The 27,992-nt window shown below is 44.2% G+C and overlaps 1 protein-coding gene across 1 annotated transcript in view; it reads right to left on the bottom strand.

Moving 5' to 3' along the window:
• Positions 1 to 19,853, bottom strand: part of mis18bp1 (MIS18 binding protein 1) — a 46,287-nt gene extending 26,434 nt beyond the window's left edge. The window contains exons 1-11 of the mRNA XM_084310452.1: positions 18,616 to 19,853; positions 17,091 to 17,321; positions 16,641 to 16,787; positions 14,508 to 14,854; positions 13,792 to 13,865; positions 13,518 to 13,639; positions 9,126 to 9,216; positions 6,155 to 6,255; positions 2,724 to 2,872; positions 1,860 to 1,938; positions 226 to 1,777 (exon numbers count right to left, since the gene is read on the bottom strand). Coding sequence (XP_084166578.1) covers positions 226 to 1,777; positions 1,860 to 1,938; positions 2,724 to 2,872; positions 6,155 to 6,255; positions 9,126 to 9,216; positions 13,518 to 13,639; positions 13,792 to 13,865; positions 14,508 to 14,854; positions 16,641 to 16,787; positions 17,091 to 17,321; positions 18,616 to 19,450 — 3,728 coding nt within the window. The 5' untranslated portion in view covers positions 19,451 to 19,853. The remainder of the gene's footprint in view (positions 1 to 225; positions 1,778 to 1,859; positions 1,939 to 2,723; positions 2,873 to 6,154; positions 6,256 to 9,125; positions 9,217 to 13,517; positions 13,640 to 13,791; positions 13,866 to 14,507; positions 14,855 to 16,640; positions 16,788 to 17,090; positions 17,322 to 18,615) is intronic.
• Between the last annotated feature and the right edge of the window lie 8,139 nt (positions 19,854 to 27,992).

The raw sequence follows: 27,992 nt of genomic DNA, 5'->3' as shown, positions 1-27,992 counted from the left end.
GAGACTCGTGCTATGTATGATTTAGTCCACATTGCAGCCGGCTTGTGGGAGGCATGAAACAGCGTTCAAAGACAGGGGAGGGTTGAATTGGATGATACGAAAATTGGGATGGGAGAAAAAGTGGATAAAAAAAAATGTATCAATACAAAGCTTTAAATTGGAATGTGAGCCATTGTTTAAATATTGCTCACTCTGCACTATAAATTCTTGCTCTATGGAACTTACTCTTGTAGCCGCGCAAGTTCCCTCTCTGTCCACTCTTCCTCATCATCCTCGTCCTGTGGAACCACTGTTTTTGGGTTCACCTTCCCGTTTCCCTTGCTGCTCTTCGCTTTGCTCTGGGTGGGCTTTGGAGTAGGCTCTGGAGCAGGCTTGGGAGTAGGCTTTGTAGTGGGCTTTGGAGCAGGCTTGGGAGTAGGCTTTGTAGTGGGCTTTGGAGCAGGCTTGGGAGTAGGCTTTGTAGTGGGCTTTGGAGCAGGCTTTGGAGTGGGCTCTGGAGCAGGCTTGGGAGTAGGCTTTGTAGTGGGCTTTGGAGCAGGCTTGGGAGTAGGCTTTGGAGCAGGCTTTGTAGTGGGCTCTGGAGCAGGCTTGGGAGTAGGCTTGGGCGGTGAGTTTATAGGTTTGCCTGCTTTACGTTTCCTTCCAGTGCCACTCTTCCTGAATGCCTTGCAACTGTCGTCCAAAGAATTTGCAGACTTCTTCAGATCCCATGATGACTCTGACTCAGTAGACACAACCCTCTTGCTACTCGTCCTGCTACTTGTCCTTCTTCCCTTCTCCATCCGATCGGAGGATGATGACTCTGACTCAGTAGACACAACCCTCTTGCTACTCGTCCTGCTACTTGTCCTTCCTCCCTTCTTCGTCTGATCGGAGGATGATGACTCTGACTCAGTAGACACAACCCTCTTGCTACTCGTCCTGCTACTTGTCCTTCCTCCCTTCTTCGTCTGATCGGAGGATGATGACTCTGACTCAGTAGACACAACCCTCTTGCTACTTGTCCTTCTTCCCTTCTCCATCCGATCGGAGGATGATGACTCTGACTCTGACTCAGTATACACAACCCTCTTGCTACTCGTCCTGCTACTTGTCCTTCCTCCCTTCTTCGTCTGATCGGAGGAGTCATTCCGTGACCTCTTCGGATAGGTTTTTCTCAACTGGCTCGACATATATGGCTGGCTCGTAACGATGTCTGTATTCGGGGAAGTCTCTGTGACTTCTGTGACCTTTGTAGTAGGCTTTGTAGTAGGCTTTAGAGTAGGCTTGGGTGGCAGTGAGTTTATAGGTTTGCCTGCTTTACGTTTCCTTCCAGTGCCACTCTTCCTGAATGCCTTGCAACTGTTGTCCAAAGAATTTGCAGACTTCTTCAGATCCCATGATGACTCTGACTCAGTATACACAACCCTCTTGCTACTCGTCCTGCTACTGGTCCTTCCTCCCTTCTTCGTCCGATCGGAGGAGTCATTCCGTGACCTCTTCGGATAGGTTTTTCTCAACTGGCTCGACATAGATGGCTGGCTCGTAACGATGTCTGTATTCGGGGAAGTCTCTGTGACTGGAGGCCTTGGGTTGCTGGACTTCCTGGACCTCAAAACCCAATCTTGATCTTCAGGGCGACTAATCGGTAGCTCCTCAGTAGCTCCTTGAGTGGAGGACGACTCGTAGGGGTTGGCCCTGCCTCTGTTGCGACATCGACCTGTTCTCGCGACCTTCCTGACTGGCACAGAGTCGGACGACTCATCAGTGCTACTGATCACCTCACTCTGCCTGTGTCCTGGAAATACAGAGGACACCGTCAGTAGAGTTCCTCACACAGTAGCCTACTGTACAACTACAGTATTTCCCTGCATGTTTACCATCATTGCGAGGAGAGAATACCCTCGCCGTTTTCTGGGACTTATTGGACTCTTTCCTGCTGACTGGTGTGTCGCCCGGCTGCAAAATATAGATAACCCATGATCAAATCACATTCACGTGCGTCAAGTATTTATAAATTAACACATCAACATGCCGAAAACAACAAGTGGACAGACACAATAATGTAGGGCTGGGCGATAATTCAATGATAATTTATAGTCTTTCCATGGGATCATATCGCGATACATCATTCTGTTATCAACTCTGATCAGTTATTATCAGCTGAATTGATAATAACAAACAAACAAACTCAGACTTCTCACAAGATTTGATCTTAAATTTAGATTTTTTCCTTTATTCCTGTGGATAAAGCAGCCATACAATACATAAAAAGCACCATGTAGTGCAATGAATGTTATACAAGTCTGGCCGAGGGACAGGGGCTGGATGGGGGTGGCTGCTATCGTGCGAGTGGGTGTAGTTGGCTGGAAGGAAACAGGGCAGAGCATGCTACATGTAATCATCTCTGTGCATTGAGACACATTGGTATGAATGTGGACATTTAACCCGTTTTTCTTAACCTCTTAAGCCCGGAGCCCTATTTTCTGAGAATCCGCCTAAAATTACATACGTGAACACATTCTGACAGATTCCTGTACAGGAAATAGTCAAATTCCTTAATATTTCAAGATTTTCTTAAATTCCCAGACTTTTCAATAGTAGGGATGGGTCAAATGCAGAGGACAAATTTCCCCGAGACGATAATAAAATATAACTCAACTTTCTGGAATACATACAACGCTCAAAATCTCTTGATATTCCAGAAATTCCACGACAGAGGGAGACTATTTCTGGAAACTTACTGGTTCACAGACAGTGGTGTCATAACAGCTGTAGACGGTTACTTCCATGTCAGTATTAACGAAGGTCCTCCCTCCTCTCCAATAATCTAGAGGCGGTCTGATCACCCGGCCACTCCGAGACTGTTTGGAGACAGGAGGACACAAGGCAGCTGGAGAGAAGGGGGAGACATAGAACTTCAGTTCAAACCTTTATTATTTATTTATTTTCAATCTCGAAGGATTGTCCGGCAGCGTGGCTACATGAGTAGAGCTCCGGACTCATGATTGGAAGATCACCGGTCAAGGCTGTTGGAAAGTGGTGTTGTCCAGCAGGGGGCACTCTGTCCTCTGGACTAGTCAGTAACAATGCCCCTGTTACAGTGATAGGGACACCGTATAGCATTGAGTGCCGTGCTTTGGATGAGACGCTAAACCGAGGTCCTGACTGAATCTCGGTCGTTAAAGAACCCAGGATGCCTATCGCAAAGAGTAGGGGGTTCCCCGACGTTCCTGGTCAAATTCCCAATCAGGTCTCTGACATCAAGGCCACCTAATCATCCCTTCCCTTTAATTGGCTGATATCAATCCCTGTCTCCTGAGCCGTTCAGGCATTGTGTAGTGTGATGTGTGCCTGGTGCCAGTGTATGGCAGCCATTGAGCCTGCGTAGCCCAAGGTTGGGTGCTACCAGTGGTGGTGAAGGAGGCCATATTATTGGAATTGAACCCAATAACCACAGGTAGATCCTTTTCCCCCATTTTTCCTGATCCCCCAACTCTCTCTCTCTCTCACATTTAAGCCCAATTAAGGAGTTTCTTTCTTTGACCTAGCCCACTCACCCCTCGGCCTGCAATTCACCTTCCCTTACAGTTACACATACACACACACTCCAGTAATAACACATAAGCTATTCGCTTAAATCGTTACATCTTTGCACCTCCTCTCTCTCTCTCTCTCTGCCTCACACAAACACAACACAGTATGATAAATAAAAGAACATATCTACGCCACGCCTAATATGGCTTTCCCTGCTCTACGCCTCGGCGACCCATCTAATAGCATTTCTAGCATCAGTGATATAGTGCTCTTACTTTAAAACACCTATAAATAATCAACTTGCTTAATCCACATCTTTGCGCCTCGCCTCTCTCTCTAAACAGTAACTCTGAAACTATGATAAAGCGCTCCCTTTCTTTGAACCACCTTATTATCCCATCTCTGGTCTGACAGCTCTTCATATCTCACAGCATGACAGAATCTTATGATATAGCACTTTCTTCCCCAGGACCACCCAACGATAACTCGACCAATGGTACTCTCCCATTTCATGATGTAACACATAAACCGCACCTTGATACCCATATTAGGTACTGTGTGCTAATTTACGCCCTACCATCAATTATCAAACCACAGTACTGGGAGGGACCGACCAATATGTATAAATATGTGTGTAAACGAGTATTCTGGACTTCATTTTGCAACTGGCTTTCCTGCGTGAAGAGCCATGCTATGAAGTCCAGATCTGTTCTGTGGCTTTTCGTGTGTGAATTCAGACTCGAGTAAACCTTTTAGCAGAATTGCTTGTTCACCCTGACTCAGTCTCAATTTGATTTGATCAGACCGTCGTTTTTCAAGAAAGAACTCTGCTCATCTTTTTCAATTGGTTTGGCAGAATTGTTCGTCCATCTTACTCGGTCTCCAGCTGACCAATCGTCTTTCCTTCAACTACGAATCCAGTTTTAAACCTAACAATTTCCACCCTACATACAGCTTTGAGTGTCTAGAAAAGAGCTATATAAATGTAATGAATTATTATTATTATTATCATCATTGAGGTTGCCCTAATTTACAATGGAATAAACACAAGAATAATGTATGTAGGTATAAGATAGCTATTCTAACTTGTCCAGACATGCTCAAACTCTCAAAATACACTTGAGACGCATTTTCACCTCTTTTGATATGATAATGGACCACATGCAGTAATAAGGTTAAAGCAAAGAGTCCTTTACATTATGTAGCCAGGGGGGGTGGGACGATACATCGATCCAGATCGATATATTATCAATGATCCAATAGGATCGATGAAACGTAAAAAGAACGATTCATATTGCGATACTCTTATTTTGAAAGTGTGGACTCCGTGGAGAGTCGTATCCGCTCGGATCAACAGCACACAGCAGTAGCGTCTGAAACAGAGCAAGGCTAGTGTGCCTATTTTACGACCCAAAACAAGTCCCTGCTGTTTTATTCCACAAAGGGTCAAATGCATCCAACATGCTTTGCAATCCTCGCCATTCCTTTATGCCGCATTAAAGACAGAAATTAACGTTACGTTAGCTAACCCTGTTCAGAGCCATAGACAGAGAGACAGCAGAGTGGGGACTGGGAAAGGGGGGCAGGCATTCTCCCTTTCTATGTGTGTGTGCGTGTGCATTTGGAAAGACCAGATGAAGTATAGTATATTTATAGTAAATGTACTTAGGATGGACAGATAATGTTGATATTTAAACATAAAAAATACAATACATAGTAAATGTATTCATGATCATCAATTGGAGGAACGGTTTGGGAGAGGAAAGGGTTTTAGGTTGCATATTGTGAGTTCCAAAAAAAATTACTTAAAGTTTAAAGCTCAATATATCAAAACGTTGCACTTTACAGTGAACAGAAGGTCTATTTGTATTAAAAACAATCTTGTTTTTCATTTAAATGTCTGGAAGAGCTCAAAAATAAAAATGTCAAATGATATTTCCGTTGCCTTTTTTGAGTTGATCTAAATGTTACGGATTGTGTTAAATGGGCATATAATATCGTCTCATATCGATCGCAGGCACCTGAATCGAATGGGCAAATATTGTATCGTTGTCCAAAGAATCAATATCGTATCGTGATGAAACTGGTGATTCACACCCCTAGAAACAGGGTAGGTGATATAAAACAAGAGTATTTCTAGATCCTACACAGGGCCAAGAAACATGGGCGGCTAGGTGGTGTAGTGGGCAAGGCACTCGCCACCAACGCAGGAGACGCTGGGTTCGAGCCCAGCTCTCGGCGTTGCTACCAGCTTGGCTGGTCGCTCATACTAACACAATTGGCAGTGTTAGGGGTGGGAAAACTGGTGGGTGGGTCCTGGTCGTTGTAAACAGCCTGCACAGCGAGGGAAGGATCTGGAGGGAGGTAGTGTGACCTTCCACACGTTACACTCTCCCAGTGAGAGTCTGCGCTGCCAGGCTGGCTGCCGGCTGGCTGCACATGTGTCGGAGGAAAGCATGCGATAGTCTCCGGCCTCCCGGACCAACAGTAGGGGGGGGTGCGCAACCAGGAAGGGGGTTGGGAATTGGCATAACGACTAACAGTGGGATGGGAGAAAAATCGGAAAAAAGGAGGGGGAAAAAAGATTAACATTTTGTTAAAAAAAGACAAGAAACATGTTGTAATCCCTAGTGCTTACATCTCATGATACGCTGTTTGGAATAGACGCTAGTGGCAGGCTTCTCAGATACCGGCTGTCCACTTCTCCCTCTCTCTTTCCTGTGGCCGTCTGCTTCCATGCTGAGTTTGAAACAGTCAAGAATAAAACAAACAGGCAAAATGCACTTATTTCTGACAAGACACACCGGTAGGGTTGGGTACCAAACTCTGTACTTTTAAGGGTACCAACCTAATTACATCGGTACTAGATCAATCGGTAGTATTCGGTACCTTTACATGTTTAGTATAAGATTCTAATATACTAGACAAGAGGGAGCCTTTTCCACAAATATATATATTACTGTCCCGTCTCATGAGTCTTTGGAAAGACCAGACAAGGTCAGAGGAGTTTGATCATATTACCTCTAGAGGATGGCCAGATAATGTTGATATTTAAACATTTAAAAACATAATACATGATCATGCCATTTAGTTTGAGTGGTGTGTTACTTACAACAATAAATAACATGTTCTAAATAAATAATAACAATGTTGAAATTGAGAAGTTTGAATCTATTTTTGTACAACTGAAATAAAATTGTTAGAGAGAGTTAAGTAACAAAAAAAGGGTACCGTTGGGTACCGATTAGGGCTGCAACGATTAGTCGACATAAACGACAACGTCGATTATGAAAAATCGTCGACGAGAAATAGTTGCGTCGATTAGTCATTTAACACTATGATCGCCGGGGACGAGTTAAGACGTCATTCCTAGCCATGCTCATTCTGCCGAAGACGCCGTAACTCGTCTTTGATGTCAATATTTCAAAAATCTGTGATCGAAATCATATTTCCCCTCCGGAGCCCTGAGACCATAGGCGGAGTTTGAACTTGACGCCAGGGGGTGCGACTGCTTGGCGAACTATACCCGATTTTTTTTGACCTTTATTTTATTATTTTAGCGTTTTTACAATGCCCTAACCCCTAATTTTTTATTTTATTTAGGTAGTACAGCAGCACACACACACACTCACACACAGCACTACGGGGGATCATTTTTAACTGACTTAGGCTCTAATTATTATTATAGAGACTCTCGAGCAATAATAATTATTACAGCCTCCATTTTTCGTGGACGAAAAATATACCAGGCTATAGATATCAATTTTCCCGAAATAACGCTACCTGCCTCGACAAAATTCGTGCATTGGTTATCCAGATACATTAATTATCATCTCAGAATAAGTGGCTTTGTATCGCGCTGCTGCTGCTGCTGCTGGCCGCGCGTTGCCGTTAACCCTTTCACTGCCACACTACAGAAGGTTCGCCTTATAATGTGACATGATTACTACTATAAAATGAATGTATTGTAAAACAAAACATAATAGAATTCAGATTTGTTTCTCACAATTATTATAATTTTATTAAAATAAAAATAATCTTGATTAAAAAAAAAAGAAAAAAAAAAGGCAATTTCACCCCCGGCCACCAGGGGGTGCAATGCACCCCCTGCACCCCCATAAACTCCGCCCATGCCTGAGACACACTGCAAAGCTCCACTCAACTCTCTAGCGGTTCAAGAGCGCCATCTGGTGGCCGATCGGCAGATCGCCAACCGGAAATGAGCCTTTGAACCGGAAGTGCTCATCCATGTGTGGTCCGGGCACTCGCTATCGTTAGAGAGACTCCGTCTTGATACAGTGAACATCGATCGGTGCAAATAACTCGAAAAAACAACATGATTTGGACGTATATACTATTATACAACCTGGAAATGGATCAGGCATTTCTCCATCCCATAATAGAAAAAATTCTGTTCCACGCTCATCTGCCAGCGGCGTGAGGAAGCCACGGTAAGATTCAGCGTTATATTCTAACGTGTTCCATATAAACTGCTATGATGAACATATGACCCACTCTGGATGAATCATCTAACGCTGCCCACGGAATTATAAACGATCCCCCGCCCATCCGGTAATCATCAGATGATACGTAGAAACTTCTAGAATCACGTCCAGTTGAATTTTTTTTATCTCGCGCCGATTGCTATCAAACTGTATTTCATCATCAATATAATGCATTTGGAGCTATAAATCAAGTTCTGGAGAAAGCTGCAGAAAACGATAAAAACACACTTATACGTTTAGACCATATTTTAGTATGAATATGTGAATGAAAAAGTTTAACGTTGCTACACCCTGAACAATACATATAGGACATTGAATGGGCCATAATGGCAATTTAGCAATAGAATTTAAAAAGTTATAGCCCTGCAAAGAAGGGGAACTTCTCCATAGACAAATAGAGCTGGCGAGGGATGGTAAATTATGAATTTAACCCCCGGCGATCAAAGTGTTAAATAAATAAATTATATTATTATTTTTTTTTTTTTGCACTACCCATCTTTGTGAAAGTGGCTTCTCAGCTCTGGTCCAGCCAGCTGAAGACTTCTTAGCTTAACATAACAGACCGACAGTAAGTTTGGGGGAACTAAAGGGATAACTGGGGATGTTGTTTGGTCCTGACAAGAGTCTCAAAGCAACTCTGAGCCTGAGGTCATGCTCAATGTCCAATCTGTTCCTCTGCTCCGTCTTCAGCTGGACCAGAGCTGAGAAGCCACTTTCACAAAGATAGGTAGTGCAAAAAAAAGGAAAAAAGAAAAAAAGAATTATAATAATATATATATTTTTTTATATAATTGTTTTTCGATTAGTCGACTAATCGAAAAAAAATAAGACAGATTAGTCGACTACCAAAATAGTCATTAGTTGCAGCCCTATGAATTCCAAGAACTGGTACAGGTATCGGTTCAAATGTGAACGGTACCCAACCCTACACACAGGTCATTTGGTAGATATGGCTCCGTTTGTCCAAATAATAGCCATCTCCTTAATGAAACACACTTGACAAGTATAATATAAACATATGCAGCCAGAAATACTGAAATAACAAAATCATGGACTTTATCGCCATCACTTTCAATAGCCATGGACTGAAATTAGATATCTTACCCCTTTGAATCTGTCAAAAACTGCTCATAAAACGGCTTCCATCTTTCAGGAAAGCCAAAAAGAAACTTCTTTAAAAACCACTTTGGCAGTTCTGCAAAGGACAAAGAGTGAGTAAATAAGTGAATAAGGAAGAATATTAGTCATATAAGTATTGATAATATTATTATATAATAGTATATATATATTATTTTTTTTGTAAATTATTCTGTTGATGTATGGTATACTATAAACCAAAATGAAGAACATATGATCTCATTAAGAATAACTATATTTCAGAACCTGTTAAACCATATGTCAAAGATTATGTTCAGCATGTAATTGAGTAGAGTGTGCAGCCATTCAATTTATCCATGAGGGGGAGAAATGTAGAGGAGGTAGGTTTTGAGTCAGGCCAGCTAAAGGGAGCTAATGATTGAGAGATTAAGGTAGATTTAGGAGGCGTCTTATAAATGGCCTTTTCCAGTGTTTAGCATTGTTTCCTAGCAATGGGGGTTTATATCAATGGGGTCTGTGTCTCTAATTCTCATTTTGGCTCATCAGTCTAGCCTCGAGTTCACGAGATCCTCCCTCACTCAACTAAGCCATTCTGATTTGACTGTTTTGCTGACGTGAGTAAGGCACTGATTGTAGTCACCGCCCACAATCAACTATTCGCTCAACAACAGAGCGAGTGGAATTACTTCCTCAAACGGGTTGATGTGCGCGGGTGCGACAGAGACAGCAGAGAACGAGCGAGCGAGAGGGAGAGAGAGATAGAGAGGGACACGAGCATTTACACACAACCCCGCTGGAGTCGCGGGAGTGTGTGTAAATGTGTGAGCGCGCGCGGGGATGGAGCTTCTCCACTCGCATATCACTGTCAAAATATCGTTGCGCGCGATCCGTGCAATAATATTCACAGGGGTATATATTGTCATTTGAAACAAGTTACCAATGCATTGTCCCATGGGATTATGCCCCCCACGGCAAAATTCATTAATATCCCCCTTGTTACAAAGGGTCAGATTAAACCGAATATATATATTTATTACTTGAGATATATTGTATAGTATTTGTATATCGTCTGATATCCCTTGTATATTCTTTGTACATATACACGGAATATCCCTTTACCTAGTACAGACCATAATATTCGTTCTCCTATTGGACAGCGATCCCCTAGGCGCCACGGCCATACCCTCAATGTCTAGTTCAAAGTCACCGCTAAGACATGTCTGGACATGCCCGGTTCTGCGCAAGAATACGAGACAGAAATAAGGCTGGTACTAGATTGTTCACCTTACGTATAAATACGTCGCAGGTGGATACAGCAGCATGTTACCCAATAAGTTGAAGCCTCACACCACGATACAACGTGCTGTGAAGTGGGCCCGTTTTGCCCCGAAATAGAACCTTGAGACCGCGTGCGAATTGATAGCTGAAGTGTCAGAGTTTAACGCTGGATCGTCGAGTTCGACCTATTCTATTATTAAGTAATAGTCTATTATGTATAGTGTATCGTGCGGCTACCGTTCTACAGTGACCAGCATTACCAACGTTTCATCGTACCGAGCTAGTGTGCTTATCCAGGCTGGGCGGCTTAACCTGGTGCCGTCATCCGAGGAGCCCTAGACGAGAACCGTGTGTGTAACTGAGGGGTACAATTCCCTGACTGTATTGAATAAGTATGGTATCATTAAACCACTACTGACTTATGTACATTACTACTGGCCATACAGTACACAGGTATATGAGATGAACACATCCACAATAACACGGCTTCACACAAATACTTGTTTAGAAGAATATTTATTAGCAGCACGAAGATTATCTTACATTACTTTACTTATCAAGATTGAGAATTGCGCTTGTAAGGCGAAGAATGTGCATGAATAGGTCAAGAGCTTAAGTCCATGAGCATATTACGCAGGAGATAATTAATACCACCTGTATCATAAGAATTATATATATGGTACACTAGTAGGGCAGCTGGAGATACTAATAAGGTCCCTCCGGTTGTAGGCCAGCAGGGGAGAGGATTTGTCGGTAACGAAAGTCTGGGTCAACGATGAATAAGGAGACTCCAGGTACAGGAGACAGTGCAATAATCTCTTGATCCACAGACGAACAACAGCTATTCTCCGGTATGCAGTGCCGCATGGAAGAAAGCTAGCCAGCCTCAGGCGTCCTAGAGGCGGGCTCGACGTTGCTCCTCACAGGGTAAATCCCACACAATTGTGGGTGTAGACGATTCTCCGCTCCATCAGCTACAGGACCAAAGCAAATATAATCCAGCCGAAAAGGGCTCTGTAGTCGCCGGTGTAGGTTATCCAGTGTACATATCCACACGGTTCTCGTCTAGGGCTCCTCGGATGACGGCACCAGGTTAAGCCGCCCAGCCTGGATAAGCACACTAGCTCGGTACGAGGAAGCGTTGGTAATGCTGGTCACTGTAGAACGGTAGCCGCACGATACACTATACATAATAGACTATTACTTAAATAATAGAATAGGTCGAACTCGACGATACAGCGTTAAACTCTGACACTTCAGTTATCAATTCGCACGCGGTCTCAAGGCTCTATTTTGGGGCAAAACGGGCCCACTTCACAGCACGTTGTATCGTGGTGTGAGGCTTCAACTTATTGGTTAACATACTGCTGTATTCACCTGCGCCGTATTTATACGTTAGGTGAACAATCTAGTACCAGCCTTATTTCTGTCTCGTATTCTTGCGCAGAGCCGGTCATGTCCAGGCATGTCTTTGGCGGTGACTTTGAACTAGACATTGGGGGGTATGGCAGTGGCGCCTAGGGGATCGCTGTCCAATAGGAGAACGAAATATTATGGTCTGTACTAGGTAAAGGGATATTCCGTGTATATGTACAAAGAATATACAAGGGATATCAGACGATATACAAATACTATACAATATATCTCAAGTAATAAATATATATATTCGGTTTAATCTGATCCTTCGTAACAGTGTGGATATGTACACTGGATAACCTACCCGACGACTACAGAGCCCTTTTCGGCTGGATTATATTTGCTTTGGTCCTGTAGCTGTTGGAGCGGAGAATCGTCTACACCCACTGTTGTGTGGGATTTACCCTGTGAGGAGCACCGTCGAGCCCGCCTCTAGTACTCTGAGGCTGGCTAGCTTTCCTCCATGCGGCACTGCATACCGGAGAATAGCTCTTGTTCGTCTACGGATCAAGGGATTATTGCACTGTCTCCTGTACCTGGAGTCTCCTTATTCCTCGTTGACCCAGACTTTCTGCGACCGACAAATCCTCCCCCCTGCTGGCCTACAACCGGAGGGACCCCTTTAGTATCTCCAGCTAATCTACTAGTGTACCATATATAATTCTTATGATACAGGTGGTATTAATTATCTCCTGCGTAATATGCTCATGGACTTACGCTCTTGACCTATTCATGCACATTCTTCGCCTTACAAGCGCAACTCTCAATCTTGATAAGTAATGTAAGATAATCTTCGTGCTGCTAATAAATATTCTTCTAAACAGTATTTCTTGTGAAGCCGTGTTATTGTGAGTGTTCATCTCATATACCTGTGTACTGTATGGCCAGTAGTAATGTACATAACTCAGTAGTGGTTTAATGATACCATACTTATTAATACAGTCAGGGAATTGTACCCCTCAGTTACACCCCTCCTCTATCTCTCTGCCAGTCGCAGACTGTGGGTGACTGTCACTCAAAGTGCTTATGGGCGGAGCCCAGCCCAAAACAGCTTGAAATATTGAGGTGGAAAAATGCTGCTTTAGAATACTTGATTAAAAAAAAAAAAAAAAAAAATTAAAGATGTGTTCCATAGACACACAGGAATTGTGTAAAGTTGCCCAAATAGTGAAAGGAATAGCAAGACATGTCCCCTTTAAGATAGCCCAACAAGAGATTAGTACCACTACCAACGTGAGGCCTGACCTACTGTTATGGTCCACAAGTCACTGTCAGCAGTTTATTTAATAGAATTGACAGTGCCCTGGGACTATTCAGTGGAGGGAAAAGCTTAGATATGCAAATTTGGCAGCAGAAACTGAACAACGAGGATGGAAAGCTAGGGTTTGTCCAGTAGGATGCAGAGGATTTATAGTATGATCGACTTCATCATTATTGGGAGAGTTGGGGGAAAACTCCCTTCGATAATGTTAAGCTATTCTAAACACGACAAACCTTCTCAACACTAACTTTGTAGTTTCCCTGGTGGTACTACAGAGCAAGACTTCAGGTCAGAGTAGCCGACGCCACAGTGATGTCGGCATTTAATCAAGATTTTCCTAAATGTTTAGTATACATTTAAATGTTGATCAGTTTAGAAGTTGCAGACTTAGTTCTAAATGTGAAACATTTACCCATAATGTGAGGTGTTGTGGATTTACTTACTGGAATAAACTGCCATGTTCATCTTGCCGTTCAGGATGTAGGTGGTGCCGGAGAGGGTCTTCACCACAGAGCTTGAAACTCTCTCCGCGATGATACTAGTGTGCCACCACTCAAGGTTGTCCCTTGATTGGGGTAAAGGAGTACAAATTAAGACAATCAATAAATCACAACGTTAGTGACCAAACCAGAACTATACATGCTATTGCACGTGCAGGCAAGCAGGCACGCACACACACGCCATTACTGGATGGTGTTAGTGAGCCAGACTACTTACTTGCGCATTCCCTCCACATACAGGCCACCATGGTTGCACCTCAGCACCCACTGTTTAAGATGAATCCCCATCACCTACCAAACAACATTAGAAACATATATTACACGACAAAATCCTAAATGTTGTCTAACGTTCTTTACACTATTGAACTCAGGTTAAGATGCAGACCAGGGACAGAGTTAACCATGATCACATTCCACAGGCGCTCTAGCCACACATCATCCTGTATGTTATTTAGCCACACATCATCCTGAACGTTATTTAGCCACACATAATCCTGTACGTTATTTAGCCACACATAATTCTGTACGTTCTTTAGATGAACGTACGTTATTTAGATACCCATCATCTGGTACGTTCTTTAGATGAACGTACGTTCCTTAGCTAACCATCACCTGGTACGTTCCTTAGCTAACCATCACCTGGTACGTTCTTTAGCTAACCATCACCTGGTATGTTCACATGTGATAGGACCCTTGTAGCGGTGTGAAGTGGTTACCATGGCATTTGCTCCGGCACTTATCTACAGAACAACTGGGTCTCCTCTGGATTTTCTCCCAGATTGTGAGGTAGGTCAGAGCACGACTTTAGACCTAAGGTTGAACCTCTGGGGGGTGTGCAGCTAGAATACAGCTAGTCGAGACAAAAGGTCCTCAACGGTACAAATTCTCACCCAGGACAAGCTTTATAATATGTTGAAAAAAAATTCTCCTCACCTGGGCCTCCTGTTTGTGTTTGGATCCAAAGGGTTCTGTCATGTTCTTGAATACAGCCACCCGTTTCTTCGGGAAGGAGAACTTTTTTGGTGATTTGAGGAGTAGTGAGTCTTCAAACAGAACCGGGTGCAATTTTACCATTGGAGGCGGAACATCGTCACAGGGCTCAATATCTGATTGGCTGTCAACATTCTCCAGCCTGGTTGGGATCATCTCCGATTGGTTGACGGGAAGTGGGCTCTTTGGAAGTCTACCACAAGCACTCGCACAGGTGTTATCCTCCTCGTCCATGTCATCCAAATCGAAAGTTGTGGACGTTGGCATGTTGTCTTGTGGCCGGCTGTGGCCTATGAAAAGACCAGCCACCAGATTTAAAACTCCTCAACGTAACATGTTGTATAAATGAAAATAAAAAGAAATCACAAACACTTTGCTTAAACAAAATTATATTAGTCTAGTCTACCATGTCCGGTGGAACAACAGAATAAACATGATGTATGTGGGCCTAATGATGTTAATACTAGGGGTGGGGGAAAATATCGATACGTAGTAGTATCGCGATACTTTGCGTGGCGATACTGTATCGATACAGGGACACCAAGTATCGATATTTTATTAAAAAAAAGATTTTTTGTATTTACATTTTTTTTTGTATAACGAAGTTGCATTGTTCATTTCAATACCTGTAATAGTACAGTAGTCCACACACACACACGTGTGCATTCAGTGAAGTTGGAATATGACTAATACAAACAGTTCAGTTTGTCAGGTACATGCAACACAAGACTACAGTGTTTACATCTGTCTGCTTGAGAAAATACCATGTTCTGCAATAAAAAAATTATTATTGAAGTGAGATGAACAGACTGAACTTTATTTTATTAGATAAAACATGTTGACAGTTTTACTTTGCAGTTGAAAAAAGGTAATAAATCGCAATATATCGCAATATTAATATCACAATACTCAGCATATCGCAATATATTTACCGTAATTTTTAGGGATGTCCCGATCACGTTTTTTTTGCTCCCGATCCGATCCCGATCATGTGATTTTGAGTATCTACCGATACCGATATTTCCCGATCCGATCAACAAAAAAAACGCTCACCTAGATAACGTCAATATTCAGGGTGAATGTAATGTGAGAAATTGGGATAAAAAAATTAAAAATGTCATTTGGGTCTGAGAGTGTGGCTGGTCTGCCGTTCTGCAGCTGGATACTATTGGTTTGTTTTGGCAAAATTCTTCTGCTCTGTGTGACAATAAATAAATGAATGATGATATGCAATTTAAAACCAAAACTAAGGCCTCAGTATGAGTTTAAGACGTGAAAATGGTCATGTTTGTTGAATAAAAAATAAAAATCTCGATTTCTTTTGCCGATCCCGATCTTCGGAAAATCATGTGATCGGCCCCGATCCCGAGATCGGATCGGGACATCCCTAGTAATTTTTGGACTATAAGCCGTGCCTTTTCCCCCCATTTTTCGACCCTGCGGCTTATATAGCGGTGCGGCGTATATGTGACTCGACGTGACCAAACCCGAAAATGTAAAAATCGAAATGTTGCTTTTTTGACTGCATTGAAATGTTATTCATCTGTTCCCTTATTTGCTAAACATAATACAACTTGTAAATGAGTTAATTCTTGTTATTTGTCCGACAGTATTGTGTCCCGATGCTAATTACATATCGCTGCTGGCGGGACAAAACCTCATAAATAAAAAAATTTTATAGGGGGTGGGGAACGGACGTTGTGGACAGCGACTCCTACAGGTCGGTTGGTGCGCCTGTACAGCAGAATCAGGAAGCAACAGGGGCAGCGTGAGCCTCCCACGCGTTACTCCTCGCCGCTGAGAGATCACGCTGTACAGGTGAAAAGATGCGACGGCTGCCTCCTCGTGTACCGGAGGGGACACGTGATGCAAGGCTTCGTCCACATTGCAGCCGACCAGTGGGAGGCATGGTCTAACAACATTCGAGACAGGGGAGGGTAGAATTGGATAATACAAAATTGGGATGGGAGAAAAATAGAAATGGGGAGAAAAATTAGATCAAAAAAGTATCGTGAGGCCTCTGGTGATTCCCACACCTAGTTAATACTACATGAAGATCTGGCAGAGCATGCTCACCTCTGTTCCAGAGCTCCTTTGTGCTGCTGCTGACTTTGTACACCTCCTCCTCCTCCTCCTCCTGCTGCCTCCTTCTCTCCCTCTCCTTCATGAGAGCAAAGCTCCTGCTCGGGGTCATTTTGTGTAGCAAAACGATGGGATTTGTGTCTTCAAAGAGAAAGACCAGAAACACATGAGGTCTGTCCCAACAAGTCAAATAAAGTGAAAAGAGTAGATGAAGGAATCAATGAATGGGTGAGTAGGCAAAACCAAGAAAGAATCAAAGGTGTTTCTCTGATAACTCGCCTACAGTCACTGCACAAGACATTAAAAAGGACCATAGTTGTCTAAATATGACTTTCCTGAGCATAGCTTACTTTTAATTTTCATTAACGCAACCAGGAAATAGATTTAAAGTACTGTAGGTTTATCACCAAACCGGTGTTGTCCTTTAAATCGATATAGCCTTACTGGTTTTGGAGATGGATCTCCGTGGTGAGTCATGGGGGGGTCGGTCCTCTGCCGGGGCCAGTGGCGAGACACCGGGATCAAACGCTACTTGGCCGTCGGCCCCCTGGACAGTCCCCGGATGGATAACGAGAAATCGACTCCCTGCAACTCTACCAAAAGCATCCACGCAGGTGTCGACCTCCCCACCAAGGATTGTGGAGGTCGGCTTGTCCTGCGTTGAAAAGCTGTGACCTATGAAAAGACAGGACAGTCAAAAAACGAGTCTGGTGCACCATTGTTTGCTGAGCTCACATCTTAAATAATGACATTGATTTTGTTCAAAAAGAAAACGTAATACAATATTGTGACGGCCCCCACTCTGCATGGTTATTGGTGAGTCTACTGCCTCTCCAGGAGCATGGTAGAGTGGGTGGCTTCGTCAGCCCCAATTAGACTCACCTGGGCAGTGAGAGCTGCCTGTATATGTCCCCGTTTAACCTTCTCTCTCTGCTTCTCCATCTCCTCTGAACAGGTTATCTACCACCCATTCAACTATAATATTCCTACTTACACCACACTACTCACTCACTCATCCACACATTGCATTCATCACTGATTCTTACATATTAATTGTTTGTCAATTATTGTTTGTTATGTTTAAATAAATTATATTGTTAAATTGCTTTCACGTGTGGACTCCCTATTTGTCACAATTGACCCGTTTGACAATATCACATAAAACAAAGTAGAGATGATTAATAATATATTCATAGATCGATTATGGCAATGAGAGAACAAGCTGCCCTTCTATATCAAATCAGAAACATGCTGTCCATTAGACAGTAAATAAACAACTATACCCTAACTAGACATGGGTAAAATAAATCGATGTAGCGATATACCACGATATTTTGTGTGCTGACACCAAGTATCTAAGCGTCTTTGAGCATCGGGAAAAACGCTATATAAAATAGATGTATTATTATTATCTATATTTAATAATTAGCAATGTTTGGCTTGACAATCCCATTTTGCTGCAAGAAAAATTCTTGGAGTGAGGTGAACAGACTGATAAAACAATAATATTGTATTGTGGGGCCTCTGGTGCTTCCCACCCCTAATACCAAGTGGACACCTCCCTTCACTGGTGTTAAGTTAGGCTCAACAGTTCGCTCCAGCATCCTAGAATCACCTCCCTCCATGCTAGCTCTCACTGTCCATGATACCCACACACAGAGAACTTCCTTGTGTTATCCTATCCTTGTGTCAAACAGATATGTTTATCTGTAATGTTATCAGGACCTATGTGAGGTCTGCCCAACTATGTTGCCTGAAAAACCCAATACAGTGGAATAAAACTTAAAATGAGTGAGTGAGTAAATAGATTACTGTAAGTGAGTGGAGGATTGATGGTTGAGTGAGCAAGCAAGCAGTAATAGGCAGATGGAATTATATGACAGGCCCACGTGAGGAAACAAGACGAAATGTGTAATTCAAGCTCTTGATTAAAGTCTAGGTGTATACATAATCTAAAAACAGAACTTACACAGAAAAGAGGGAGACGCTGATATTTGAAGAACATCATGCTCTTCAGACACGTCCCTTCCAAGGTCATCACTGGCAGACACCAAACTAGGCGACTGCCGCTGTCCTGGTCCTCTGTTGGGCATCTCAAAGTCATCATGAAAGTCTCTGACGGGAGCTGGCGATCGCAGGGGGGCATGCCTTGATTTCAATTGGAGAGGACGGGGCGATGCCGTCATTGGAGAATATGGCACTGGGTTCTTTGTGGGTGTGCATCTGCGTCTTGGATCCACAAACGTTCCCACACCCTTCGGGGGAGACATTGCGTGCAGATGATTGCTGTTCAACTCTGAGAAGGGAGGCACCAGGCGGTTCCTTGGATAGCAGGTGGGCGAGAGGGTCACGGCCACCACAGGTTCAACTTCATCCTCCTGATGATTGAACCGCCTCTGTTGCTCGATTATCTTTGCAATGGTCCACGCATTCTCTTCATTCCCGGGTGAGTTGAAAGCTGATCCCCACCTCTCCCCGACTCCCACACCGCTCTTAGTTCGGATATGATCCTCATTTGCACGCTTCTTCTGTTCATTCTGAACTTTGGCTTTTAATTTATCAAATGCCTTGGCGGGGGAATCACCTAGCAGCAGCATATGTGATTCCGTGGCTTTCAGGAAGGGGGAAGGAACGGGATAACCACGAACTAGAGACTCACCATCGGTCATTGTGAAGTCTAACTGAGGAGTAACATTTAGTGGATATCGAGGTGTCGGATTTACTTGTCTGTTATTCATACATGGGGTGTGAATCGTGTGGCCCTGACTTGCCCCGGGCTTCCATTTGAAGTCCCTGGTTGTCATATTATTACTGCGTGGGTAATTGTTCACACATACAATGTCTAACGTTGCACAAGCTGCCCTGCTGTTGTTTTGTAGCGTGCAGTAACGTTACCGATTAGATGGCTACCACTAAAGTTATTTTGCTCTCGAGCATCTTCTCGGTTCTTGTCGGATCCATTTTCCGTTGTGCCTACCACCAGCTAACAGATAGTAAGTTAGCCAACGTCAGGTTAACATCATGATCATCTGGTGTTTGCTATGCTAAATGGGCTTAAGCTAACGTATCCTAATTTAGCGTTTAAGCTACCATAAAACTGGAATGCTTAGTAATAGTATACTGGTATTACACACAATCTAACGTACGTGTATATTCATCAAATGTATTAATTCACGTACACATAAACTAGTTTGTTTGTACATTTGGAACCGCAAATAATATGAGGTGACTCACCCCCGTCGACGAACCAATTTTAAAATTCCCACCACTGCATCCGCATTGGCCGAAAACATTCGACGTCACTTCCGTTGCTTCTTCTTTTCTTTGGGTTTTAACGGCAGTTTGTGTGATGCATTACTGCCATCATCTGGAGTTAGTTAACTCCTACAGTTTCGTCAAATTATCGTTATCAGTCCTGTTTGCGTATGTATGTATGCCTGTTTTAGTTATTGCGGTTTTGTGTCTTCGAAGTGTGTGCCCAATCCAGCTCCATTTTCTCCTGGTCAGCTGGACCATATATATATATATATATATATATATATATATATATATATATATATATATATATATATATATATATATATATATATATATATATATATATATATATAATATGTTCTATAATATCTATGAGCTGGACCTCCACTGATTCTTGCTTGGTGCATTCCCACAGCTTGATGTTGGCGATTGTGTTTGGCCAGAAGATGAGGATACGTCTTGATTGATTGATTGATTGATTGAAAACTTTATTAACAGATTGCAGAATGGGTACAATACAATACAGCTCAACCCACAGTTACAGTGGGTGACAATATTGTCACAAGGAAAGATGAAATTACCTACCTGGGTTCCATCCTAGAGGCTAATCTTTCCTGTGACAAAATGGCATCCAATGTAATAAAAAAAAGTCAACCAACGAACTCGATTCTTGTACCGGATCTCCTCTCTGGTAAACAAGAATACCCTGAAGACTCTGGCAGGAGCACTCATTCAGGGGTACTACGACTATGCTTGCACCTCATGAATGAATGAATGAATGAAAACTTTATTAACAGATTGCAGAATGGGTACAGTACAGTACAGCTCAATACATACAATTGTTAAGGGGATGCAGACCAGAGAAAGACTTTCGTCTTGTTTACATCAGGGTCCCCCATTTTCAATTCATCGTAACATATAATATGACATACATGACATACAGATAGACAGTACTGCTACATCTATACATTTATGACATACCAGATTTGCAATTACAGCACTGTTTGTGATACAAAAAGAGTCCAGAAAGAAAAGAGTATATACATTAGGCGTAGAAACTGTACATTGGATTGGGTAGGTGGGGGTGGGGGGGGACTGTACATTGGAGGTGGTTGGGTAGGGGGGGGGGGGGGGGGTTGGGTAGGAGTGGGGGGGGGGGGGTTGGGTAGGGGACACTGTACAACTGTACAAACAACACTGTACATTGGATTATTGACAAGACCATACTTGGTAATTTACTGTACATTGGAGGGGGTTGTGTTCGGACATTTACAGGGGCCAGTTTCGAGTTGCAGTCTCCCTTAGGTGTTTTTTTAGAGTGTTTTTGAAAGTGGGTAGTGATTCACATTCCTTTACAGCTTTGGGTAGGGCGTTCCACATTGATGTGGCATAATTGCGAAACGTGTTTAGTCCCTTGTTTGAGCCGAATCTGGGTTTAACATGATTTGTGGAGCTCCCTCTGGTGTTGTGATCGTGGTATTCACTGACCTTTGGGAAGTATTTTGTCATGTACATGGGTACCTTGGTCGTGTAGTGTATCTTGTAGACCAGGCCCATTGCAAGTTGCTGTACTCTGTCGTCTACTCTAAGCCATCCTAGGTTGTCAAAGTGGGCAGGGGTGAGGTGGGTTCTAGGAGTAAGGTCAAGCAGTAGTCTGACCAGTTTGTTTTGAGATGTTTGTAATTTTGTTTTTAGCGCCTTTGAGGTGCTTTGGTACCATGAGGTGCAAGCATAGTCGTAGTACCCTTGAATGAGTGCTCCTGCTAGAGTCTTCAGGGTATTCTTGTTTACCAGTGAGGAGATCCGGTACAAGAAACGAGTTCGTTGGTTGACTTTTTTTATTACATTGGATGCCATTTTGTCACAGGAAAGATTTGCCTCTAGGATGGAACCCAGGTAGGTAATATCTTCTTTCCTTGTGACAATATTGTCACCCACTGTAACTGAGAAGCCGTCGGTCTTGCTGAGTTTGTTATTTGAACCGAAGAGAATGGACTCTGTTTTGCCCATGTGTAATGATAGTTTGTTATCAGCGAGCCATATGCAGATTTTGCCTAGTTCTGAGCTGAGGGTTTTTTCAACCTGTAACTTGTTCTTGTCAGAGACCAGCAGGGCTGAGTCGTCCGCAAACAGGAACAAGTTGCAGTCACAAGCTGACGACATGTCATTTGCATAAATTAGGAACAGTAGCGGACCTAGTATGCTTCCTTGTGGAACACCACAGTTTACTGTGAGGGGGGGGGGATAGGGTACCGTTTACCTCCACCATCTTCTCTCTCCCCTCCAGGTAGGATTGCATCCAGCTCACTGATAGACTATCAAAACCAATTGCTTTTAGCTTGTCAATCAGAATGGTGTGATTGACAGTGTCGAAGGCCTTTTGTAGGTCCAGCATGACCATGCCGCAGTATTTGCCCGCGTCCACCTCTTGTTTGATGTGGTCGTTTAAATAGAGAAGGCATGTGTCAGTGGAGTGGGATGTTCTGAAGCCAGATTGGAATTCGTAGATTAGATTTTTTTCCGCAAGGTATTTTTCGACCTGTTCGTATACAATTTTTTCCATGACTTTCGAGATGGAGGTAAGGATAGAAACAGGGCGGTAGTTGCCTGGGTCTAATTTACTGCCTTTTTTGTGCAGAGGGGTCACTCTCGCAATTTTGAAGTCCTTGGGGACGTGTCCCTGTTTTATGGAGAGGTTTATTATGTGTGTGATGACTGGGGTGATGGCGGCTGCTGAGTCTCTGAGGAATTTGGAGGGGATGTTGTCATGGCCAGTGGCCTTGTTGGGTTGGAGGGCGCTCAGTTTTTTGAGTACCTCATCTGTTGTTACCATTTCCAGTTTGAAGTCGTCTTTGTGGACCCCTAGGTTCTTGTAGTATGCTACTATGTGTTCTACCCCATAATGCCCTGAGTGGGAGGGTAGTTTGTTTACCAGTGTTGTGGCTATGTTTGTGAAGAAACTATTTAAGTAATTGGCTACATCCAGCTTTTCTGTGATGAGCGTGTTGTCCGTCTTTATGTTTATGTTTGAGAATCTGGTTTTAAGTTTTTTACTGCAGCCTAGTTGGTTATTGAGTAATTTCCAAAGTTCACGCGGTTTGTTTTTGTTTTCCTCGGTTTTGTCATTGATGAATTTTTTCTTTGCTGTTTTGATCATGGAGTTTACGTCATTTCTTAGTCTGTTTCTTTCCAGTTTGAGTTCAGTCACGTGGGCTTGGAGTTCACTGCTCGTGCTTATGGTAAGCTTTGACTGACTTTTACGAAACTCAGAGCATTTTTTGTCTCTGGTTTTCATAGCGGTCAGTATTTCAGCGTGCATCCACGGCTCAGCGCGATTTTTTACCCTGGTGGTTCTTAGGGGGGCCATGTTGTTTAGTATCGTTGAAAATTTGGTTTTGAAGCCAAGCCATGTTTCTTCAACCAGTGTACCATTGAGCTCATCTGACCAGTCCAGACTTTCCAGTTCAAGGTTAAAGGCCTCGCTAGAGTAGGTTTTTAGGTCTCTAGATGTGACTGTTTTGTGACAGCCAGCCTTTTGTTTTAGCTTTTTGCGCGTACAGAATATCATATAATGATCACTTAACCCGCATGCTATAACCCCTTTATTGGCGATCTTGGACTTGTCAGAGGTCAGGATGAGGTCAATGGTAGTCTGAGTTGACTCACACACACGTGTGGGTTGTGTGATTAGTTGGCTGAGGCCGTGCAGATCACAAAACCTATTGTAGGATTTGAAGACGGGTGCATCTTTTTGTTGCATATCCGTGTTCCAATCCCCAATAAGAATCATTTCTGTATCCTCAACTCCAGCTAAGCACGCATCCAACACGTCATAAAAGCCATTTTGGTCTGGCGGTCTGTAAATTGTGCCGACTAGAACAGATTTAGCCCTTTCAAATAGAATTTCTACAAAAACAGTTTCAATAGCCTCATGATCTAGGTCTGTACGGTTAATAAATTTGGTGTCTTGATGGATGTACATACAGACACCTCCTCCATGCCTGTTCCTGTCATTGCGGACTAAAGAATAGTTCTCTAATTCAATTTCCTGGTCTGTTACTGATAAGTCCAGTTTGGTTTCTGAGAAACATAGTATGTTTACCTTTCCGCTACTGAAATGTTGTCTTATTTCTGCCAGTTTGTGCCTGAGGCTATTTACATTAAGATGAAAGATCATGGTACCAAAGCACCTCAAAGGCGCTAAAAACAAAATTACAAACATCTCAAAACAAACTGGTCAGACTACTGCTTGACCTTACTCCTAGAACCCACCTCACCCCTGCCCACTTTGACAACCTAGGATGGCTTAGAGTAGACGACAGAGTACAGCAACTTGCAATGGGCCTGGTCTACAAGATACACTACACGACCAAGGTACCCATGTACATGTCAAAATACTTCCCAAAGGTCAGTGAATACCACGATCACAACACCAGAGGGAGCTCCACAAATCATGTTAAACCCAGATTCGGCTCAAATAAGGGACTAAACACGTTTCGCAATTATGCCACATCAATGTGGAACGCCCTACCCAAAGCTGTAAAGGAATGTGGATCACTACCCACTTTCAAAACCTCTCTCAAGGGACACCTACGGGAGACTGCAATTCAACACTGGCCCCTGTAAATATCCTAACCCAACCCCCTCCAATGTACAGTCATTTACCTAGTATGGTTTTGTCAATAGTCCAATGTACAATTTTGTTTGTTTGTACAGTGTCTCCCCCCCCCCCCCCTCAATGTACAGTTTTGCTTGTATATACAGTGTGCCCCCCCCCCCCCCAACCACCTCCAATGTAGATTACCCAGTATGGTTGTTGTTGTGAAGGATCAGATTAAACCGAATATGTATATTTATTTATATATATATATTTAATTGTATGTGTATATCGTTTGATATCCCCTGTATATTCCTTGTACAATATGCATTGAATATCCCCGTTTCTACTAAACAGCCCATAATAGTTTCATTCTACCATTGGACGAGAACCTGGCGCCAGGTTGCCATACCCCTAGGTCCAAGTTCAATCGTGCCGCCTAACATGTCGAGGCAACCCCCGGTTCCGCGCAGTAATATGCCGGGCGAAATACGAATGGTACTATTTGTTCATAGCGCATATATATATGGCGCCAGTAAAGTAGAACTTCCTTTTAGTCCAGTTCTTTACCCTCCAACAGAGTGACAGACGCAAAAGCCTCCCCACGACGCACGTGCGGTGTAGTAAGGCCTACTTGGCCCAGAATAGGCATTGAGATATCGTGTAGATTAATAGTTGAATGGTCATAGTTTGGCACCATACCGTCGAGTTGGACGTATTCTATTAAGCTAATAATAGTCTATTTATGTATGGTGCATCGTTCGGTTAGAGTTCTACAGTTATCAGTACCCCCATCGTTCCTGACGTTATCTGGACGCTTAACCAGGCTGGTCAGACCCCTAGTGGTGATTGCATCCGAGGAGCTCCGGGCCAAGAGCGACTGGACCTGTATATTGGATTACTCTACCCAGACGACGGCGAGCCTTCCACGGCTTGGATTATGCTTTGTGTGCTTTGATTATTCCATGGATAAAGGCCAACACTGCTGAGTGTTGGAATTACCCCCCGGAGAGGACTCCAGGTGAGACGGCGCTCTACACGTGAGGTCGCCTCACGTCTCTCCGTTGTGGACCGGCAGATACCGTTCCACAGAGGGTCCAGCTGTATTCGTCTGCGGCCCGAGGTTCTGTGGGCACCGTGTCCAAGACTTTGGATTCTCCCAAGACACCGTCGGCCAGATGGGATACCGCCAGCGGCTTCTCTAACCCCCCCCTCCTACTGTCTTACAACCAGCGGGACCCCCCCCCCCCTTAGTGTATCCAGCTATAATCATTTAAGTACCTTCGCTATCGTTTCCTAAATATTCCAGGTTGTATACTTACTCCCTGCGCAACCAGAGATTGGACATTCAATGTTGATTTACCTACGAATACTCATTTGCCATAAAAGTGCATATTCCATATTTCAAATCATAAATGTAATTAAGTGATCGTTGTATACACCCTTTGCTGTATTAAACTTTCGATTTGGTACATTTGTGTTGGTTCGTTTCATCAGGTGGGAAAGTGTTCATCATACTTATATCTTGTACTGGGTGGCCAGAAGTTAAAGTACATGAGGTAGTGGTATTAAATATCATATCTAACAATACAGTCAGGGAATTGTACCCCTCAGTTACAATTGGTCCTTCGAGCCGGATGGTAACTAGTGTAATATTAATATAGCGTTATTAATATCGAAATGGCCTATGATGAACACTCCACGAAACGATCCTCCTAACCTAGAACGCCCGCGGCGCAGACGACAGACACCTCAGTACTTAGAGGCTTACACTGTCAGTCAACTACCTAGCCTTCGACAAACGGTAAACGTGGTAAAAGTAGAAAGTAAAATTATGTCTGACCTTAACGACCAGGTTTCCCCGACCACAGAGGCCCTAGTAGGTCCTAATGTAACTGACCAAGCCCACGGTGGGGACCAGGAGGGAATTGACATGCCTTTACCCCCCGCCACTACTAAAGAAGTAGTCCCCGACAAGCCCCGGGAGGAAGACAACCCTACAGAGAGAGAACTCTGCACGGAGGAAGAGGAGGAGAGCGCCGAGGAACTAGAGCTCCAGGACTCCCCAACGAGTACCCCCAGGAGCGGCTCACGCAGGAGCGGCTCACCTCCACTACCGCCTTCCCCCAACGAAGCGGAGAGGACACTACAACAGGCGTTCCTCGTCAGCCTGACAGCCTCCGCCGAGCGCGATCGGCTCCAAGCACAGATGCTTGGCGAGCGCGAACACCTCCAAGCGCAGCAACGGAGCGAAGAACAGCGCACACGTCTGGAGATGAGACGCTTCCAGATGGAAGAGAATATGGCAAGAGACCGGGCCGACGCCCAGCGCGCCGCTGCCGGTGCCCAAAGAGAAGCAGAGCGCGCCGCCGCCGACGCCCAGCGCGCCGCTGCCGATGCCCAAAGAGACGCAGAGCGCGACAGGATACAAGCCGAGCGCGACAAGCAACAAGCGCAGCTAATGGAGCAGCTGATCAAAAGGACAACTCCCTCTCCCTCCGCCAGGGGCTCAAGGAACTCGTCGAGACAACAGTCAAGAGCAGCGTCACCGCAACGAGCAAGCGACCCTGAACTTGACCAACAGACCGAGTCTAGACCCCCCGCAGACCCCCTTCCCATACCGGTCCAAGCGAGACCCAGCTACAAGGAAGGAGCGGCCTACACTGCGGAGAAGCTAAATAAACGATTACAGGATCTGGAAGATTTGATAGAAGAAGAAGAGGGAGAAGAGGAGAACCAAGCCCGACGACAGCACAGTACTCCACCGGACCAGGAGGTCCCATACAGTCCAGGCTATACCCCCGCGGCGCTGCGCTACAGACCCCCGACTCTATTCACGGGTGAGCACGACGCACGACCAGCCCCGAGGAACAGTACCTGGACCAGCGGGCCATGGTACCCTGCCAGTAACAGCCCACAGCGAGGCGCAAGAGGGGACTCGCCCAGGAGGTCTCTCCCCCAACGCTCGCGGATGTATCAGCCATCCACGGCGTCATACAACGCCACGCCGTCATTCCCAGACTTCGCCTATGAGAGTCGAGCACAGTACACGGAGCTCCGGATGTGCTTAGAGACAATGATGGTGGATGTCGCTGATGAACGCCACAAGTATGCAATATTACTGAAGCACCTGAAAGTACCGCGAGCGCACAATATAGCGCTAGCCTATGCTACCTCCTCGACCCCATACACAGCGGCCCTTGCAGCGCTGGATCAGAGATATGGACGTATATGGGATTACGTAATCCAGGAGATAAGGCATATTGACCGCCTACCCCCAGCCACAGACAATCGCTCGCTAGACGACCTGTCAATCAAAGTGCAGTCCCTGGTGGGGATGCTGGGAGCTCAACGGGAGAAGGGCATGCATGAGCTATACGCCAACTCTAACGTTGAGAGGATTTTGGAGAAGCTGCCACCCGCAAGACAGGAGCGCTTTAGGCGGCAGAGGGACTACCGAGATCCCGACGGCCCCGAGCCATCCCTCCTTG

The sequence above is a fragment of the Notolepis coatsorum genome, assembly GCF_963971535.1.
Source record: "Notolepis coatsorum genome assembly, chromosome: 3".
NCBI lineage: Eukaryota > Metazoa > Chordata > Actinopteri > Aulopiformes > Paralepididae > Notolepis > Notolepis coatsorum.
This window is presented reverse-complemented; position numbering and strand designations above follow the sequence as displayed.